The 20,002-nt window shown below is 41.3% G+C and overlaps 1 protein-coding gene across 2 annotated transcripts in view; it reads right to left on the bottom strand.

Moving 5' to 3' along the window:
- ncam2a (neural cell adhesion molecule 2a) overlaps positions 1-20,002 on the bottom strand; it is a 450,560-nt gene that overhangs the window by 156,148 nt on the left and 274,410 nt on the right. For both annotated transcript variants that reach the window (XM_085263663.1, XM_085263664.1), the window contains exon 2: positions 4,741-4,815. In XM_085263663.1, coding sequence (XP_085119789.1) covers positions 4,741-4,815 — 75 coding nt within the window. The remainder of the gene's footprint in view (positions 1-4,740; positions 4,816-20,002) is intronic.

The following is a 20,002-nucleotide window of genomic DNA, read 5'->3' as shown; positions in this document are numbered from 1 at the left end:
GTTGACCTTATTTTGACCTTTGCTTTAATGTCTTTAAGAAAAAAGAGAGGTTGTAATCTTTTGATATAAAGAATGTGTCTATCAGTAACCCTCTGGCTTGTTCTTCATGGCAAACTTTTCAGAACAAGAAAGACAGGCATCAAATACACAAATCACTTCAACTCACATTCTTTTTGTCTTTTTAAAGAGAAACGTACTCATTCCTGCTCTCCAATCCGTGAATCAGCATACGACACAATTGCCTCTCTGCCCTTTCTGATCCTTCCTTTTATCGATATTGAAGCGGGTCAGGGCTGTTCGGGGTTCTGTTTTTACAGTTATGTTTTGTTTATGTTACCATAGTGACGGGTGACGCCCTCTCGCTGCGACGGTGTGTCCTTCCGGGGTCAGAGGGCGCCCTGTGTGTTGTTGTTGTTGCTGTGCTGTTGCCGCGCTGAGCAGTTAGCTAGCGGCAGTGTTCTTCTGGCAGATGTAAATAAATGGCTGTGCTCCCTGGCTAAGAGGGCGGGGGAGCAAGACCGAACGGAATTGTGTCTCCTCCTTGTCTGAGCTCGCCACAATATTGACATCAGTGTTGGTCAAGTTACTTGAAAAAAGTAATCAGTAACTAATTACTGATTACTCCCCCAAAAAAGTAATCCCGTTACTTTACTGATTACTTATTTTCAAAAGTAATTAATTACTTAGTTACTTAGTTACTTTTTAAAAACACGATTTACAACCTGAATAGGTGATAAAGTGATAGATCTTTCAGCCCAATTCTACTTTTTCTACATAATCCATCATACAAAATGTAATCAAATGGAAAAGTCTCTTTTTTTAACTTGTTTTATCAGTTTTAATCTTTTAACTTTATGCATCAAGCAAAACATTTAATTATATGCAACATTCTCTGACTTGAATAAATTAGTTTAACATTTAAACCTATTTTCTACACATTCCAGCACATAAAATAAAATATTTTTTGTGTTTTCACTCACTCTTTCAAACAGATGCAAGTAAAACACAGCAGAAAATAAATAAAGTCAAAGACTCAGCGGTCCTTTTGCTCTATTTTCACCTGTAAAGCAGGAGCAGGGTAGGCGGAGGGTTACCCTGGTGCAGGTGTGCTGCGGTCAGTTGAAGAATCCGCGCGAGTGTCTCTGTGAGTTTCCCATCACGTCGTAGCTACTCGGTGCTTGCTCGGAAGTTTAGGGGTTTTTTTCGCTGTAAAAAGAAGTTTTCTTCCCACGCACGATGGACGCTAATGTTTTTGTCACTTTTTATGGAATCAAACTCAAAGTAAGGTCAGTACTTCCACGCTTTAAACGCTGCACGCTCATACTCTCTCTGCACTCGATATATTATCCATTGTTGATCTGCACACAGCTGCTGTCACCAACGTCGCACTTGCTTACGTCACTGTCATGAGACATTCTCGCAAAAAAATCATGGTTTTAGTAACGCAGTAACGCAGCGTTCCTACGGGAAAGTAACGGTAATCTAATTACTGATTTTGCAATAGTAATCCCTTACTTTACTCGTTACTTGAAAAAAGTAATCAGATTACAGTAACGCGTTACAAGTAACGCGTTACAAGTAACGCGTTACTGCCCATCTCTGATTGACATAGGCCTAATTCATTCGGTGCTATGTGGCGACTGAAAGGTAAAAAAAAGTCACTTTACTTGTTTGCGGGTGGGTCTCAGTTTCACTGAGTTTTCTCTTTTTCTTGTCTCTCACTGTTTCTCAGTTGGCAGAAATGCATGTGAATATGGTAAAACTCAGGCTCGGCGTGGCCGCCTGTGGTGAAAAAGGCCAAAAGAAAGCAGCGTGTGACACAAACACCTCCTCCCGTGCACTTTGACAGCAGATGGTGGCAACTTATCTCCCACCTACATCTACAATTCTTTTTCAAAGCCTTTTCCATTCTTCTCACTTCTGAGCTCTCCACAGTGAAAGCTCCAACTTTTCAATCTTTGCCAGTTTGATTCCATTCGCCTCGGTTATTTTTCTGTTTTTTTTCTGTCCCACCGAAGCTCGTATTAGACTTCGATGCCCCCTGGATGCTCCTCCCAGTACGTGTATCTAGTCCCTTTGCTGTTAGCTCCACACTGAGTGTGTTGGCAGGGCAGAAGAGGCAGTCAGCAGGGGACGGCCTGGGCTGCCAGAGTGTGCCGCCACCCCACTGAGCCACTGGCTCCCACCATCGGGTTTTCTGCTATGTTGATATGATGTTCAGAGAGGACAATGAGAAGGAGGAACGGTAAGCCAGGAGCATCCCCCCCGACCCCGTGTGGATTGAGTCACAGTGGGGTCGAAGAGTCCCTCACCATATGGAGGTTATGGATTGTTTTATGTTATCTGTCAGAAAAACAGACATTCATGAGCGATGATATAAGACTCCCACCGTTGCCTCCAAACAGTCACAGATACAATACATATGCATAATATTAAAAAGAGACCCTTTATGGTCATTTTCAACGTCCTCCTTTTACTTCTTTGACTTTTGCACCATCATCAAATCAAAATAATGCTTGTTTATCTGATACTGGGCTGTAGTGAAGTGAAAGTCATTTTATCTCTTCTCCTTTTAAGGTGTATATGATATCCTCATGTTGGTATTGTTCCTGAATGATCATAATAACATCGGTCTAGGATCAGCATTGCTACTGACCAATCACATTGTTGCTTTGGAGTGTTGAGGAAAAAAACAATGAGGAATTTGGTAAGCATTTAAATTCTTTGTTAATTCATACAGTATAATAAATATGTTATCAAGTTAGGTTTGCTGTTAGCCAAATTTAGATCACCCAGGATGGTTTGCTAGTGAAGCTTTAGCTAACTTCTTGGCTAATGCTAACTGAAAGCTCAGACAATATGATTGGTCCAGTGCAATGTTGATCCTAAACCAGCTTTGTTATGACGTAAGAAAGGAGTGTCAAACATAAGGCCCGGGGCCTAGAATCAGCTTGGCAAAGACTCCAGTCCAGCCTCACAGGATGACTTTAGAAAATGTGAAGACGGGCTTAACTTTGTGGACTGTTAAATGTATTTTAATAACCTTTTTTTTTTTTTTTTTTTTTTACAGTGGGTCTACAAAAAATGAAATTTTTGTGAGTTCAGTTTTGTAATTACAGGACATAATCAGGTCAGCTTGTTTGTCTTTATGTTAACAATCCAGTGTTCACAGTTTTCAAGATATCATTTTCGATGTTTCTTTGATGGTCGACATCAATAACAGCTCAAGCTCATTTAATTTTGGTGAAAATCAAGTCAAGGTGAAAATCAATTTTTGCTACCAGTTTGTTATGGATCAATAGACCTTCGGGCACATGAGTTTGGCTAAGCATTTGAGCTTGACCTTCACAAGGGTTCACCACACAAGGAAAAAGCTGACCCTAAAAAATATTCTCAACAAATCATATCACGTAATATATCATATGAGTAGAGAGAGCTGTACAATACATGTTTTATTTTTTCAATATGACACGCTCCACCTCATGATGCTTAGTCGACGTAATCAACCTTAATTTGATGCAGTGTGAAAAAAAAAATGCACAGAAATCAATTATTTTTCAAGAAATATTAAATAGATTCAACATCTTTCTTCAACAAAATTGCAGACTGCACAGATGGTACCTTCCCAAAGGAAAAAGTGCTATAGCTTACTAGGGTATATATATTAGACTTAATAGTTACTATATACAGTAATTGACTTCTATTCATTTTACATCAAATTAAAACTTTGGGTGTCAGATAATTATTTATTAAAAGCTCGACATTTTAAATGAGAATAAGAAAGAAAAGTATGTCTTTGTGCCCCCTTTTCCCTGTTCATGCCCTATCGGCCCCCCTGGCTAAACTTTGCTAGATCCGCCCCTGCACAGTTACCAGCGTCAGCTACGTAGAAAAAGATCCTGGTGTAGAAAGTAATATTAAATAAATTCTAACAACAGCTGATCAAGCTTAAACGTGCTGCTGTTGTTCAGCTGCTGGTTTCCTCTTTCTGGTGCAAAGTGGGCCAAAAGCAAACAAGAGAGACGGACTCACGACAGAAAAGCCGATCAGCTGATCATTAAGCAGCAAGAAGAGGAAGTCGCTCCATATATCGCTTGTTAAGCTTAACGCAGGAATGCTTTACAAACATTCAGAGATGGACTTACACACTTGCTTTACTTCTCTCGGGGATAACTTTGTCGGAGATGAAATGCCGGGTTGCTAGCGAAGCTCCACATGCTATCCAGACCACCGACAGGTCCCGCATGCCACAGCCGCTCTATCACGTGATGCATACTGCTCCGACGTGCTAACGTTCTGAGGTGAGTTACGGCGTGTTGCAAGTTTTGTGAGGTGCTTTCGTGATATTTAATGGATCGGATTACATTTTTTATTTTTCTCCGATATCCGATCCAGTAATTTAGGTCAGTATCGGACCGATACCGATACGTAATATCGGATCAGTCCATCTCTAGTTAAAACATTGCACAAACAAAAAGGGGTGTTTGACCGGTCTGGCGATCATAGCACTGAATGTCAGTGCTATGATCAAAGTGATAGGGACAAAGGTTTAACACAAACACACGGATATTAGATTGTGTTTTCTTTTAAAGCCAACCTTTCTTCTGATTGGCTCTCATTCTGCACTCATGACATCACAAAGAGCCAAAGGAGGGGAAAAAAAGTTTCAAAGAAAGAGTATAGAGAAGTTTAAAAAGAATAGCTCGTGCAGGTGGGGTGGGTGCCATGCCATTTGTGTACCTGTGCAGATGAAGAACTTGGATTCTCCGACACTTAACTCCACTTTGTTCAAGGATATAGACACTTGCAGGGCGGCTGTAAGAGAACAAAAGAGAGACAGAGGAAGAGCGGATAATGGATTAGTTATTGCAAGTGAGACTACAAAACACAAAGAAGTTTCACATTTGTTGACTGGATAGACATAATAATAGAAAATTGCTCCCAAAACGCATCACCTTCCACAGCAAAGTAGGCTTTTTCTGTCCCTCTTTAAGAGATTCTGTTACATTATCTGTTTGCATCACTTGTGTGTCGGGCTTACGTGCATGAACCCTTGCCGTATAAAAAAAGCGCTCCTCAGATGTGTTTTTGGCTCGTTCTTGTATAAGAGGCATTGTCAGAGCTGAAAAGAACAGTTTATATATTCTTATTCAACTTTAACTGCTTTTCAAAGTTTCCGTTCAACAGAACAACAGACGCCTATTCCGCCGCACAAAGCTCAGAGACAGATTGGCTTGATACCTTCTATTAGGCACATGGCTGTTTGTGACAAGCTTGTCAGTCAGCCTCACAATGAACGGGATTCCTTTCAGCCTGAGGTAATGCTATTTGCTGTTATCTCTCTCGACAATGGTATATGAATTGAACAACAGTGCAATGCGGGATTTTAAAAGCTCAAAACGAGCAGAAATCGGCAAATAACTCAATAATGCCGGTGTTTTCTTTGCTTGCAAAACTTGTCATGCAAGGCTTTTTACACCCTCGCTAAGATACACCAGACTATTGTGCGGGGGGGCAATATGCTGCCTGGAGGACAGTAAAAACTTGCAGCGGGTGGCAGTGACAGAGGCAAAGTACAATCAGAGGCCATTTGTCGGTGCTGGTCCATTGTAAGTGGCACTATAATACCACACAATAGGCGATCCAGTGAAAGTTTTTAAAGGCTGCAGTGAAAGGCAGGTATCTGAAGTATGTGAGACTGTGTCAGAGGAAAACGGGAGGAGGAAAAATAATAAAATAAAGCAGGAGCAGAGATGCAGCTCAACAGCACCGTGGAGCTGAGTGTGTCTACATGTCTAATGTGATGAGCGGTGATTGGCAACTCAGTGGGGACAGGGTCAATTTTAGGCCAGGGCCTCTCGACGCAGCAGTAGTCACACGGCATCGTGAGACATTTTGATGAGCCTGTCATGTCTCAGCTCCTCGTTCTCAGCCCTTGGAGCTGCGAGTCTAGTTAGAATCAAAATCAAACCCCACACAGATACAAACACACAGGCGCACACAGGCACGCAGATGAAGGCTGAATAATACTCTAATGGATGTTAATTCTCTCTATAACACTGGGAACTTAACAGGGCGGCTGTCAATAATTGAGGAAATGATGCAATGATTAGCTGCAGCTTCTCCAGGGAGAATGACTCTAACCAACAGCAGCGCCACACTCAAGCTGCTATCACTGGGAGAACTCTGTCATAACTGGGTGCCACCTATAGATGGCAGTAAAGAGGCACTGCCACATTTCCATGGTGGGGGTAGAGAAGCAGCTTTCAATACATTTGATCGTTTCTGCAGTGCAGCTCGATTGTTACGATGTCAAATAGTCAATGGTGGAAGTTCAGAGACTTAGTGGGCTCATTCGTATTGGGTGGATTATTTTCTTTTGGTGTTGCACAATGAAAATTCAATAGAATTCAATAGAAAGTCCATTCCACTTGCAGAGTTTGAAGTAGAAACAATTACTGTACCACTTTCACACAGAGCTATAATTTGTATAAAGTACAGTTTTTGTGCTTAGTGTCAACTAACTTTGGACTCCACTGCTAAATAACAGAAGCTAAAGTTTGAGCATGTTTGGTTGCTTCACCAGCATCTAGAATTCAATTTTTTAAAAATGTTTTTCAGCTCTGAGCAGTTCACTTGCCCACTTTGTGCCATCATTGTGGCAGAGGGAACATCCATCAACAAGACACTCAAAATAAAAGCCACGTGACACCTGTGAGTACGTTTAAATTGGCCACTAATTGCCTGATGTGAAAGCACAGTACACTTCAAACATACGTGTAATTAGTCTGGAGTATAGCTACACACACCACTACTGTCTACACACACATATACACACACACACGCATTGTTTCAAATGGATGCAAATGCTATTCTTAGGTTGATTAATCATGTCTATTTAACCCTGTGCCCTTCCGCACCAGCTGCCTTTGACTTAAGGCAGATTCCAATCAGTGCTTCTAGCACTTTAACGGTTTTCAATTATTAATTGATTCTGGTCTGTTCTTGCTGTATGTGATTGATCACATAATAAGTCGCTCATAAAACTCAGTGGGAAAAAGAAAAATTGCCTGATTTTTTTTTTCTCCCCATGCTGCTGGAATCTTAGGTGTGAATCATATAATTAAGTCGAACCTGGGGAACATTAGTGATCAGTTGGCATTTTTGAGCTAGAATGCACAACATAGAGTCCACACGGTGACTATACATTGACATTTTAATGAGAATGCTGACGGGATTTGGAATATAGCATGGGATGGGAGAATTTGTTTACTCAACACTGTCTCGCCTGGAGGGGACACAAAGAGACATGCTATTTATATCAATTTTCCGGCATGGAATGTTTTTCGGCTGCATTCAACCGGCTTATTACAGAGCTTGGGTCAATACGTTATGTGCCTGGTAGCAATTATCAGCTCCAATTATTAGCTCCTTTGAGAAGCTTTGGAGACAAGCAAAATAAGACAACAAACAAAACCATTGATTGCCATTTGTAATGTGTCAGAGGTGGTCAATACTATACATGACTCGCCAGCTTTCCTAACAACAATGAGACATGATTAATTCCAGCATCAGTTATGGTATCTGAACTCGGCAACAAAGGTGAGAAAAAGCACAATGTTTGCCTCAGAGTTGCCAGATTAATACACACAACTGGCTGGTCATAGTACTCAGGAGGGCTACTGAAAAAATACAACCTAATTTTAAAAAATGAATCATAACTTTCTTGTGAAAAATTAAGAACAAATTATCCTCTCCCACTTATAGTGTTTGCCAATACCCTCCTAAAGATATTTAGAGGGTATTGGCAAGCAGAGGATAATGGTCCCAGGTACCCATGTATGTGACACTAATGCAACATTTTCTTCTTGGACATAGCTTGGCACTGAAATGTAGCATGAAGCTCAGGAAAGTTGAGTACAGTAGAAAATGCTCCACTAACTTTGGGCACGTGGCTTTCACAGCCTGGATTCATGTGTGACTGTAACGGCTCATTATCTCACAGAGAAATACCTGTAATAGCACAGTAGCCCACATGTTTGCATTCAGTTTGTGGGAGTACAAAGACTTGATTTTGTCAGATGCATTCAGCATTTAGAACAGGTTTTAATGACTGTGTCACTTGGTAATCTCATTTTTGCAATAGCAAAAACTGACAACCGATAGTTGCAGAATGAAAATCTTTCTCATTTGGTAAATCAGATACCATCCATCTATCTATTTACTTCCACTTATTTAGTTCAGAGTCACAGGGTAGTTGGAGGCTATCCCAGCTGTCCAGGTACTGTCCACCCTGGATAGTTCAAAAGTCTATCAGAAGGCTATCACAGAGAGACAACTATTCACGCTCACTTTCACACCTTTGGCAAATTTAAAATTGCCAGTCAACCTAACTCAAGTAAGTCTTTGGACTACAGGAACATGCTAAAATAACCAGAGAGAACCCAGGATTTTAACCCAGACTATGCTGCTGTGAGGTGGCATTGCTAACCACTGCACACAGTGTGATTAAGGCATTTACTGTAAATTAATTTGACATTGCATGTGGTCAAAAGTGCAACAAATGTTCATAAAATGTAACAGGAAGCAGCTCTGTCACTGTCAATCTTCCTCCCGCATTCTAACATAGCACAAATGCTCTTTTAAGTCCAAAAGGCAAAGCTAGATGCACCATTAAGGGTGAATGGATCTAAAGTCCCAAAAATTAGTGAAGTGAAAGACTAGTGTTGCATTTTCTCCCAGGTGGTATAATCACAGGTCCACGAGTCCTGGAAAGAAAAGAAGCTTTCGGTGATTTTCCAAAGAGTGGGTAGCTAGCTAGCTAGTACAAATGTGGGAACTTCAGAAAAGACAACTTTTAAGCCTTTGAGCATAAACCAAAAAAAACAAAAAAACAGTATATGCTTTGCAGTTGTTTCTTGTTTTTAATTGTTTTTTTTTTAAAAACCCACAGCTCTAGCTCTTTAGGAGTACAGGGTGAAGGTTAAATGATTTTCAGTACAGGTGCTTGCCGAGGGTCAGTCAGCGAGGTAGTTCTGCAAGTGCCATGTGAATCATAGACAACTGTCATCATATGGCAGAGCAAAGACACTGAAAATGGATGAAAATTCAGCCAAGAGAGCGTCTGAGAGAGCGAGGGGTCATACAGAACACGAGTGAGTGTTCTTCAGCCGTTAAGTGGTTGACTCGAATCACTTCGAGTGCCCCCGTCCATATTAACCACATTTACAGCAAATAGAAAAACAGAGGGATTGCTTTACAACTGCAGCTAAACACAGGGATGCTGCTGGCATGTTAGCAAAGCTTTGTGGTGAAGTCCACAGTTTAATTGAGCATGTAAACAGCATGTGTAAAGTACAGTGCAAGAAACAGTGATGGAGAAATAAATGCTAAATTAGCCATGTGCTTGTGTTGCTCATGCAAGGCTAATTAGCCACAGGGAGATGCCATGGGAAGGCCTGGTTAACATGAAGACCATAATATTAAAAACGTGTTGAGGTAAGGAGCTGTCGGCAAGAAAAGTAGGATTCATTACAAGAGAGGGCAAGTTATTTCACAAGTTAAGTTTTACAGAAGCTGCCTCATGTCTCAATCACTGGATTTCTCAATGGAAGTGATTAAGGTCAGCCGAGGAGGAGCTGACAGAGCTGGCCTTGTGACATGATTCAGCGACATCTGGAAGCGGTACAGCAGGGTGCAGGAACTTGCCAGCAGCTAAGTTGGTGTGACTAAATCTAGAGCAGACTGAAGCGGGCTAAACGCACCGTTGCATTTAGCAGCAGGATAAATCCAGTCTTTGATTGACAGAGTGGAGAGTGTCCAATCAGCTGGAAGCGAGAGAGAGGGATGTGATTCTGTAATCCTGTACTCAATAAAAAAAAAGAAAAGAAGAAGAAGCCCCATTAAAGCCATGGCCAAATAAGTGCACCGCAGAGAACATGCTTTTGTGTGTTTGTTTGTGCGGCTGTACATATAAGAACGCGTGGGGGTGTATATGTGGTTTGGGCCTTTACTTCATTGTGTGTGCGCGTGTGCGCACACGCAGGTTTTTTTAAGCACACAGAGCAGCGAGGGCCCGAGGCAAAAATGCTCTGCTTTAATTGTGTGTGATTTTGTGGAGACATTGAAGGGATTTCTTCCCTTGAACCACGGAGACGGCGAGAGAGACACACGAGTGGGATAGAGTGAAAGAAGGAAGGAGATAAAATACTACTTACAATGTTTTGTATTCACCTGAACCTGCATGTCTTACACACTTCTTCAAAGGCGTTAACAAAGGGCGACAAAAAAGGTGTTTGCAGCAGGAAATCATCGTCAAAAACACTAAACAGGCAGATTGTTTTTTTTTTAAGCTTCATCGTCTCTAGGTGAGCACTGGCACACGGGACTGAGCGATGGTGTGAGTATATGAAAGTAAAGACTATGATCTGGCTCTTACTTTGGTACTTTCGGCTCCTGTTTCTGTATTTTTATTGGTTATTGTGACACAGCCCCCCCAAATTAAGTGACATTAGGTCATTGTGCATACAATCTGCACAGCATTATCACTTTTTATTATTTGAACCTCAACCTGGGTAGGAAAAAAACAACAAAACAAATATCCATGTTCTTAATATATACATCTCTGTCAAAATATATAATATATATCTTGACAGAGACGTTGACACGACAGGTCAAAGGTGACCAAAGTTGCTCTACTGGATAGAACAAAGCAGGGGTGTCAAACTCCAGGCCTCAACAGGCGGTGCCCTGCAGGTTTTAGATGTGTTCTTGATCCACCACAGCTGATTTAAATGTCTAAATTACCTCCTCAACATTTCTTGAAGTTCTCCAGAAGCCTAGTAATGAACTAATCATTTGATTCAGGTGTGTTGGCTCAGGATGATATCTAAAACCTGCAGGACACCAGCCCTTGAGGCCTGGAGTTTGACACCCCTGGAATAAAGTCTGGTGACTATGGAGACCATTTAGTCTACAGTAATTTCACTGTCATGTTTAATACACGGACTGCTAATTATATAGCACTGTCGTGCTCTGGACACCCAAATAGTGTTTTACTATAAGCCGCATTCCCCCAATCATGTTAGCAGTCTGGCTAACATTTGTGCACACCCTCACAAGGATGCACATGGTTCAGTATCTTTCTCAAGGATAATTTGGCATACTCTTCCAGTAGATAGGCGTACTTTACTTCCTGAGCCACAGTCGCCCAAACTACTTTGTTCTCTGGCAGACTGTTGCATTTTAATGATGTCAGTTGGTATTAAGGACCCAAAGTATGCAAAGAAAATATCCTCCACACCAACACATCACCACTAGCAGCCTGAACTGTTGATTGAAGGGGGGATGGATCCATGCTTTCACGTTGTTTATGTAAACTTGTGATCCTACCAAATCTCGCAACAGAAATCAAGACTTATCAGACCAGTTGGTGTTTCTTCAACTTTTAATTGTCCAAGTTGATAATCCTGTGTGAACTGTAGTCTTAGTTTCCAGTTCTAAGATGAGAGCAAATTGTGAGACCTGGTGCAGTCTTCTGCTACTGTAGCCCATTGACTTCAAGGTTCAAGGTGCTGTGCATTTAGAGGTACTCATTTGTATACCTTGATTGTAACAAGTGGTTAAGTTACCATTGAAGGAGTTGGCCTTTATAATTTTTATCCTGAGGAATGTTTCTCACTGGATATTTTTGCTTTTTTCCAACATTCTCTGTAAACCCTGCAAATGTTTATATGCGAAAAACTTCTAGAATACTCAGACCAGACTGTCTGGCACCAGCAAATATGCCACATTCAAAATCACTTAAATCACCTTTCTTCTTCACTGATGCTCAGGTGGAGCATGAGCAGGTCATCTTAAACATATCCATATGATTGAATGTACTGAGTTGCTGACATGTGATTGGCTGATTAGATATTAACAATTGAAGCTAGCTCGGATCTGGTGGCTCTGTTATGCTGTGGGCTATGCTTTACTGGCATGGCATGCTTTGAGTCCACTTGTGGGACTAATAAAGGTATATCAATATAAATATCAATATCAATAGATAGCAGAACACCAGGCACCCTCATTGACATTGAATGACCTGCTGAATTACCTTGACAGTCACCAGATCTGAACCCACAACAATGTGCACAACATCACAGTCAACCACAGTCATCAAAACACACATGCATTAATATTTCTTGGAAAACTTGTGTTCCAGTAGAGTAGCAGTAGTGGAGATTTAATGCCATACTGTGCAGCAATCTTATGGCAGCACAGGTGACCATGTCAGTTTCTCCTGTCTTAGTGTCAGTTGGTAGCCTTTTATTATGTAAGAAAGTGAAAGCATTTTTGCTGTAGGACCTTGACAATGAATAAGCACTTGATTGAAAGCAAAGCAGTAACCTTTTACTGGGAACACTGAATGCTGGAAAAGAGCTACAATGCAACGCTATTACAAAGATTAATTTCCTCCAGTGCAGCAAGGACGCTTTCATAGTATCTGGATCTTTAATTGGCATAATATAGCAATGCTCCTGTGAAATACTTGTTGCCAACTTTGCCTGTGGATTCATCTGAAGTTGTTTTGAAGTCTGTCAAAACATACCTGTATGTCTGCCAATGCTGCCTCCCTCAGTCCCCTGCTCTATGTATCTGTCCCTCTACATAACAAGCCTGCTTTCATGCTGCAGAGGAGAGGATAGAAAAGGAGAGCGTCGGTTCTACTCAGCCAACCATATCCAATCGTACCGACATACAGGCTCAGGCCACGTGTACAGTCTCAGGCACAACCCACAGCTACCTATTATCTCACCACTTTCCCGCACACCTTCTCTGTATCTCTGCTTTTTGCTCACTGGCTGCTTTGCGATTTAGGTTCCCATCCTTAAGCTGCTGCGCATTGGGCTGAGGCGGCCGTGACGGACCACTCACTCTCTCTCTGCAGTCACGGATGCATACGTGTTATGTGGCGACATGCAAATGCACAGATGCGTTGTTTCAGACAGATGTGAAATCTTCTGCTAATTAGCACGAAAAGGCAAGATGATCTTATCTAGCAGGTGGCCATAATAGCATGTTTTGCTCATTTCACCACCACTGGCTCTCTATCTCCCTGTGGCTACTAGGCAGAATGAAACACTGTTTGTGTTCATATATATGGGTTGCTACAGTTCGCCTCTGGATCTTATTAACAAGCCCATTAGCATTACAGTAAACACCATACACATACTGCCTGTTTTTAAAAACTTTGCTGTTTTCCAGTCTTATTGCATGTTGGTTTTTGTGGCTCACATTGTATCAGAGTGGAGAAAATATGTAAGCTGCCCTTAGGGCACTTGCTAAATGAATGCCATTGCTTTTAAAGAAAGCCCTAAGAGGACTGGCATGAAATTTCATTAAAGTGATATTTCTTAAAAGTACAGAATTACTTTACTTCCTTCTACCATAATTTTATATTAGCCCCCCTAACTTTCTTGAGCTACTTGCATTTATTAGACCCATAAATATTTTAGATCAGAGTAGTCTTTGTGATTGTGAAAGACAAACTGTTTTTGTCAAACGCTTTTAATGATGATAGAGCCTAAGGCAAGGTCGATAACAGGTCAAACAGCTCCCATGTTCAGGTTGTGTAGCTCCCAAAAGGAAAGAGGTGTCTGCATTCATTAGGTCTACACTTCTCTGATAGAAAATGCAACTTGTCACGTCTTTGTCACTGGAAACAATGAATTCGAACAAGAGAGGAAGCTTGCTCATAACTCAGAGATACTTCAGCAGTGGCTGGATCATAACAGATTCTGATTTGCTATAAATCTTGTAATTAGTAAATCAAAATGGGCAGCACAGTTGTGTGGTTAGCACCATTGCCTCCCAGCAAGAAAGTCCTGGGTTCGTCTTTCCATGTGGAGTCTGCATGCTGGATCTCTGCGGCTTCCCACAGACACGTCTGGTATCTTAACTGGTCATTCATATGGAGACGAATTTCAGAAATTGGACCTGTGACATCTGAGATAGCCTCCAGTCCAAACCGCAACCATGAATTTGCTAAGAGTAAGAAAACAAATGATTCAGTCAAAGATTATGCATGTTTTCAGCTGGGTGTTCTTTGCCTATCTCAACAACTCCTCATACAATCTACATCAAATTTGGCATTTGACGTAGATCAAGTGCAGTATCATGTTTGAGATCACGGAGATGATGTGAAACATCTCTGTAACCTCGTAATAATGGCCAGTACCATTAAAATGGCAAGTGCAAATTATACTGCGAAAGTCAAAGGATCTTAAATGCCCCCTCAAAAAGAACTAGCAACCTTGGTAAAACATTATATTCTTCTGTATTTCTTAACCAAATTCTCAAAACAACTGGTCCAGAAAACCCAGATGCCCTCTTGGATACAGCACTCCAAAGAAAAATGTGAAGGGAAAAGTGACAGAAAGTCAAAACAAGAAGGTATGAAGTTGCCTTATGTAGTAGTAATATTCCTAAAGGACCATATGTTCCACAAATCAATCACCAAACTCGTGAAGCCAGACAGACAATCGAGGCTGTGTCAGAGGGCAGATGAGTTACCAGAAGGAAAAGCACAGAGCCCCAAGTGGCAAGGCAATCACCAGCTATGATAGAAATAAGGGGAGTCGAACAACAGGGCTCCAATTTGAGTTTTCAATTGTTACCTTGCAATCAGAGTGTCTAGATGTCAAAGGTGATGGCAAATGTGGGGAAAGAGACTCTCCAAATGACATCGGAGTGCATCGAGAAGCACACAAAAGCAGGTCGGCATGCAGATCCCAATGTTTAGAGCATAAAATCTCCAGCACATAAAAATACACCACCGCCATCCCAAAGTACCTCTCAGACAAACACGCTCTGGTACAACCTTGGTATTGTCTCATGACCTTTGTCTCCCTTATCCTCACCAAAACGATTTCTATTCCAGATTGTGCAGTAAAGTGCAGCCTCACACTGTGACAGAATAAATCCAATTTTCTTGGATATTGTGTTTGTATTTATGGAAACATAAGGGGGGAAGCCAGCCTTTAAGCATAGGTGCAAGATAATGCCCTTATCCTCATTCCCTTTCTCAAAACAGAATCATGCTCCACTGGAAATTATACAGAAGCTCTGACCATTTCATTGCTATTTTGTTTCTTTTTTATCCCCCACTCACTCAGCACGCCTGAGTCCTGTGACTAATCTATTAGCCTTATATTTTCTTATCTCTGTCACCCTACCATTTCTGTTCCTCTATTTCCTTCCTTTATCCTTTCTCTTCTCATCGGGCTGCAACCTGTTTCTCAACATGGTGGCATCAGTGCGCTTCAGGGATTGGGGATAATATTCATACCTTACCCAGACATGATAAAAAAAAGTTTTTCCATTTTATTACACAAAAAAAAAGCCAAAAAGTTCTCAAACAGTGTCAATCAAAAATCTTCTAATTAAAACTGATGCTCGGATAAGTACAATCAAGGTGTCAATCCGTCACCTCGTCAGTCTGTATGCCAGCCTAGATTGCTAATGATGTGTTGATCAGGTGTAAAATTGCACTACAAAGGTAGAAGAAGAAGAAGAAGAAGAAGAGCATCGCTGACACTGTAAATGGGTCGCTTGAGTGAGTTTTTTCTTTCTTTCTGAGGAATGTGGCAGCTTTCTTTTAGGTATTAATAAGGTCATCCATCAAGACAGGAAGGTTCCAGTCAAATGATCAGGTTAATAAGGCCAATTATAATGACCAACCATTTTTTCTGCATACAGACAAGCTAATTAAATATATATTCATGAGATGCCAGTGCTGTCACTTTAGTGTCGCTTTGCAATGTGCGCTGAGAACTTTCCAAACTACGTCCTCGGAGTCGACAGAAAAGGACCGTTTTTAGGTGACGTCACTAGCTAATCACTTCAGATTTGCCTGAAACGCAATACAGGGCTGATGGCCTGCTCCTCTATTACACGTTTTACACCCCAGATTCTAAAGAGGACTTTACAAATGTGTCATATGTTCACACACATACACACAGAGGCAAGCGACGGCGACCGTATGTGGCTCAGGAGGTCAGCTTCTAATTGGAAGGTCACTGGTTTCGTTCCTGGTTCCTCCGGTCTGTGTGTCTAAGCGTCCTTGGGCAAGACACTGAACTCCAAATTAGCCCCGATGTATCTATCGAAGTCTGACAGTTTGCCTGATAGGTAAAGAGAGCTTAAGGCACAGCCTAAAGCTTTGTATGAATGAATGAATGCCCCCTCTGAAAATAGTCTGAGTGCTGAGTGAAAATAGAAAGTACCAGTCCATTTACCACTCACTCTCATATGATCACACGCAAGGTCATTGCAACTGACCTTAGCTAAAGGATGGCTTAACATGGAAAGGACCAGGACCAGGAATCACACTGACAAACCTGTGAGTATGTCACCCAGCCAATCACTTGCATTACTGTTCTTAAATTCTCTAATCCCATTAGAGTTCTGCTTCTTCTTTTTCTTTTGACTTTTACCTTTACGGGTTGCCACAGAGGATCATCTGCCTCCATCTCACAGTATTCCTAATATCCAGTCCTCCCTAACTACATCCATGAATCCACCACTTATTGTAAATAACAACCGCAAACCTCCACCACGGCAGTCTCTGGGCAGTGTTCAGTTTTAAAGGAATCATACTGTATATTGCATATATTCTTTTTTTTTATATATATATTTTTTTAATGTTTAAGAATTTTGTAGTGCAATACTTGACATAATTTTAAGTATAATTATTATAGTTTTTAAGGGGCTATAGTACATGTGTAGCACTCATGTCATTGTTTAGTAACATTTGTTTAAGTGTAGTAATGATTATCATGTGAAAGACATTTTTGATATTGAGTTTATTTTATTTTCCATTAAAATAAGATGAGTGTTTTGTATTTAAAGGGTTCTAGCTTGTAATTGCAATCTCCATAACAAAGTCAGCATAAAATAATTGTTGCCATTAAAAATGCAGGCACCTGTTTCATAAAAGACATTTTATGAAAGTTTGACCTCATTTGACCTTGAAGAAAAGGTCAGAGGTCCAATGTGATATTTAGAATCTCCAAATATCATATGTCTATATGTTGTCAATACAAACAATGGCATTAAGAAATATCGCTTTATTAAATAGGTCTATATAGCATTATTATAGCTTTGATCTTCACATCATTCTATTGACCTAGAAGTAGAGGTCAAAGGTCATATCTGATCTGATATTTTAAATCTTTACATGGGACTTTCAATATGATGAAAATACCACACTAGTACGAATCATACTTCAAGTTATGAGGCTTTTTTGTCAATTTCAAACATTAAATCATTAGGCTGACCAAATTAAAGTTTAAAAGTTAAAGTTATCAGAATCCATGTTTACACTATTATCGTATAGTGTATAGTTATATTATTGTGTAGTTTTTTATAATGTGCTATAAGCACGTGTGCACTGTTTCCAATTTAGTTATATTATGTATAATGACAATAAAGGCTTTCAATTCAATTCAATGTTTACAGACATAATGACACATCTACATGCACACAAACATTCCCCAAAACAAACAGAACCTCATTGGCACATGCAATTATATTGTAGGTGGTACACTGGTGCAATGGTTAGCACTGTCCTGTCAGAGCAAATAGGCTCTGGCTTCTGACAGACTGGAGTGTTTCTGTGTGACATTTGGGCACACGTGAGGTTTCACTTTACGCTTGTAAATAGAAATGACTTGACAACGGATCTCAGGGGATTTGGCAATGGCATGCAAAAGTATGTAGTGCATTGAATTTAAAGGTTAAAAAAAGTATTATTTTTGATGGCAAAGGCTAACTTCAGACTTCACTAATATTGCTGGATGCGGAAAGGTTCATCCATCCATTCGCTTCCACTTTTCCTTTTCAGGGTCGCGGGGGGTGCTGGAGCCTATCCCAGCTGTCATAGGGCGAGAGGCGGGGTACACCCTGGACAGGTCGCCAGTCTGTCGCAGGGCCAACACATAGGGACAGACAACCATTCGCGCTCACATTCACTCGCACATTCACACCTAGTGGCAATTTGGATTTTCCAATTAACCTATCCCCACAAGCTGCATGTCTTTGGACGGTGGGAGGAAGCCGGAGTACCCGGAGAGAACCCACGCAAACACGGGGAGAACATGCAAACTCCACACAGAAAGACCCCGGCCTGATGGTGGAATTGAACTCAGGACCTTCTTGCTGTGCGGCAACAGTGCTAACCACCGTGCCACCGCGGAAAGGTTCAGGTTTACATAATTACAATTAGATCAGAATTAAGTTCTGAGCACACCTCTCCATGCCACTACTGAAGACTGTGCTCTCTGATCTCTTTTGACTTGCCTCACTCAATCACCAGTGTTTCTCAATGTTTCTATGGCTGCCCTCCTCCCCGAAAATGGAACGTTTTCTCATGTTCTGCAAATAATATAGAAAATGCATGACTAACGTCATGGTGTTCAAGATAATGGACCCCAGTATATGTTGGTGAAGGGTTTGATCATGAAGATCTATTTGAAATTCAAAAAGTCCCTGCCATCAAACACACACTACATATTGATCTTCTGAAGAGGGTCGACTGAGTTCACCTCATTGCTACGCCAGCCCCTGTATAAGTACACTGAGATGAGGGAACCCACGTGCAGTGGGAGGCTTGTCCCGCCTCTGTGGGAGGAGGTGACTCAATTGAGTTTGGCGAAGAGTGATTCAGTTATAAGACCTGGAGGACTGGGAGGCACTATCTGATTTCGGAGGGCCACTGGGAGGAAGTCTCGAAAAATGAGCAATGAAGAAAAAGAAAAAAGCAAAACATGAAAAATAGAGCTCATTGTGTCAAATCCTGCACATTAAGGTGTGTTATTTCACAAGCTAGAAAGCCAGTTTCAGAAGAGACAATCAAGCAGGAAAATGCAAATAGAGGATGAGTGTCACGACAAGGAACAGCAGTCTAAACACACCAAGAATTACATTGGGCTGCTGTCAGCAGGAAGACCCCTCTAGTAAACGTATGTAGGCGTTTTGCCCGTCAGATTCACTAAAGCATGAAGCGAGAGAGCGGCTCGCTGCTGATGCCACTCTCCCACCATTCTCCGCTCATTCTCCTCGCTCTCTAAGAAAGAAGCAGAGGCAAATAAAAATAGAAATAATCCACTCCCTTGTTCAGCCATTCCCCTTTGCCAGCTGTTTATGTGGGAATAAGGTCATTTCGAAACACTTCTTTCTTTCTTTTTTTTTTTTAAAGCTAACCAGTCACGGCAGTTTAAAATACCGGTTAGCTTGGGTTCACTTTTCATCGCAAAAGAAAATACAAAAGGGATATGCACATACGAGGTGATGGCGTAGAGGAATAATACAGTGGTTACTGTGGGTGGTTGCTAGCAGACTTGTCACACCGGGAGCTGAATCTTTAACAGCAGCTCATTAGTGCACCTACACTATGTATTTGTGGAACATCAGAATATTCACACGGGACGTGATTAAAAGCTTGGTGGGTGAACACAAGCAGAGCGAGTGTTGACCTTAATGACAAGTGTGGATTGTTTTATGCATACTTTCAAGCAGGCGCATCATCACAGCGCTTCCCGATTGCAACAAAACACATCTGTTGGCTTGAAATTTAGCCCGCGTCGGTCACAAAGTGACCCTGGCTTTTCATATCCGGAACAAGCTTCCTCCACCGCACAAGGGATGCAGGTTTCATCGAACCCCAAAAACGTTTCCCCTTTGGAACTTTCGGCAGATTGGGAACAAGGGTTGAACAAAGTGTGATTTTTAACATAAAAAACGTTCACTTCTGTAGATCGAAATCAAACATCCACCATTGCTCGAGCAGCAGTTCCAGAACAGCTTCACACGACACAAAACAAAGATTTGCATTTCTGCTTTTCTTCTGGCAAAAAGGTGCCCGCATTTTCTTGCTTTCAACCTCAATTGGGAGCTATTCTGCGTTCTTTGAATAGAAACTGTCATTTGGTCTCAGCTGGCCAGTGATGCTCGGCTTTGA

This window comes from Mchenga conophoros, linkage group LG23 (genome assembly GCF_057382185.1).
Source record: "Mchenga conophoros isolate Kocher_MC1m ecotype Shallow Benthic linkage group LG23, M_conophoros_male_GT1.1, whole genome shotgun sequence".
Taxonomy (NCBI): Eukaryota; Metazoa; Chordata; class Actinopteri; order Cichliformes; family Cichlidae; genus Mchenga; species Mchenga conophoros.
The sequence above is the reverse complement of the archived record's forward strand: the minus strand, read 5'-3'. Positions and strand labels throughout refer to the sequence as shown.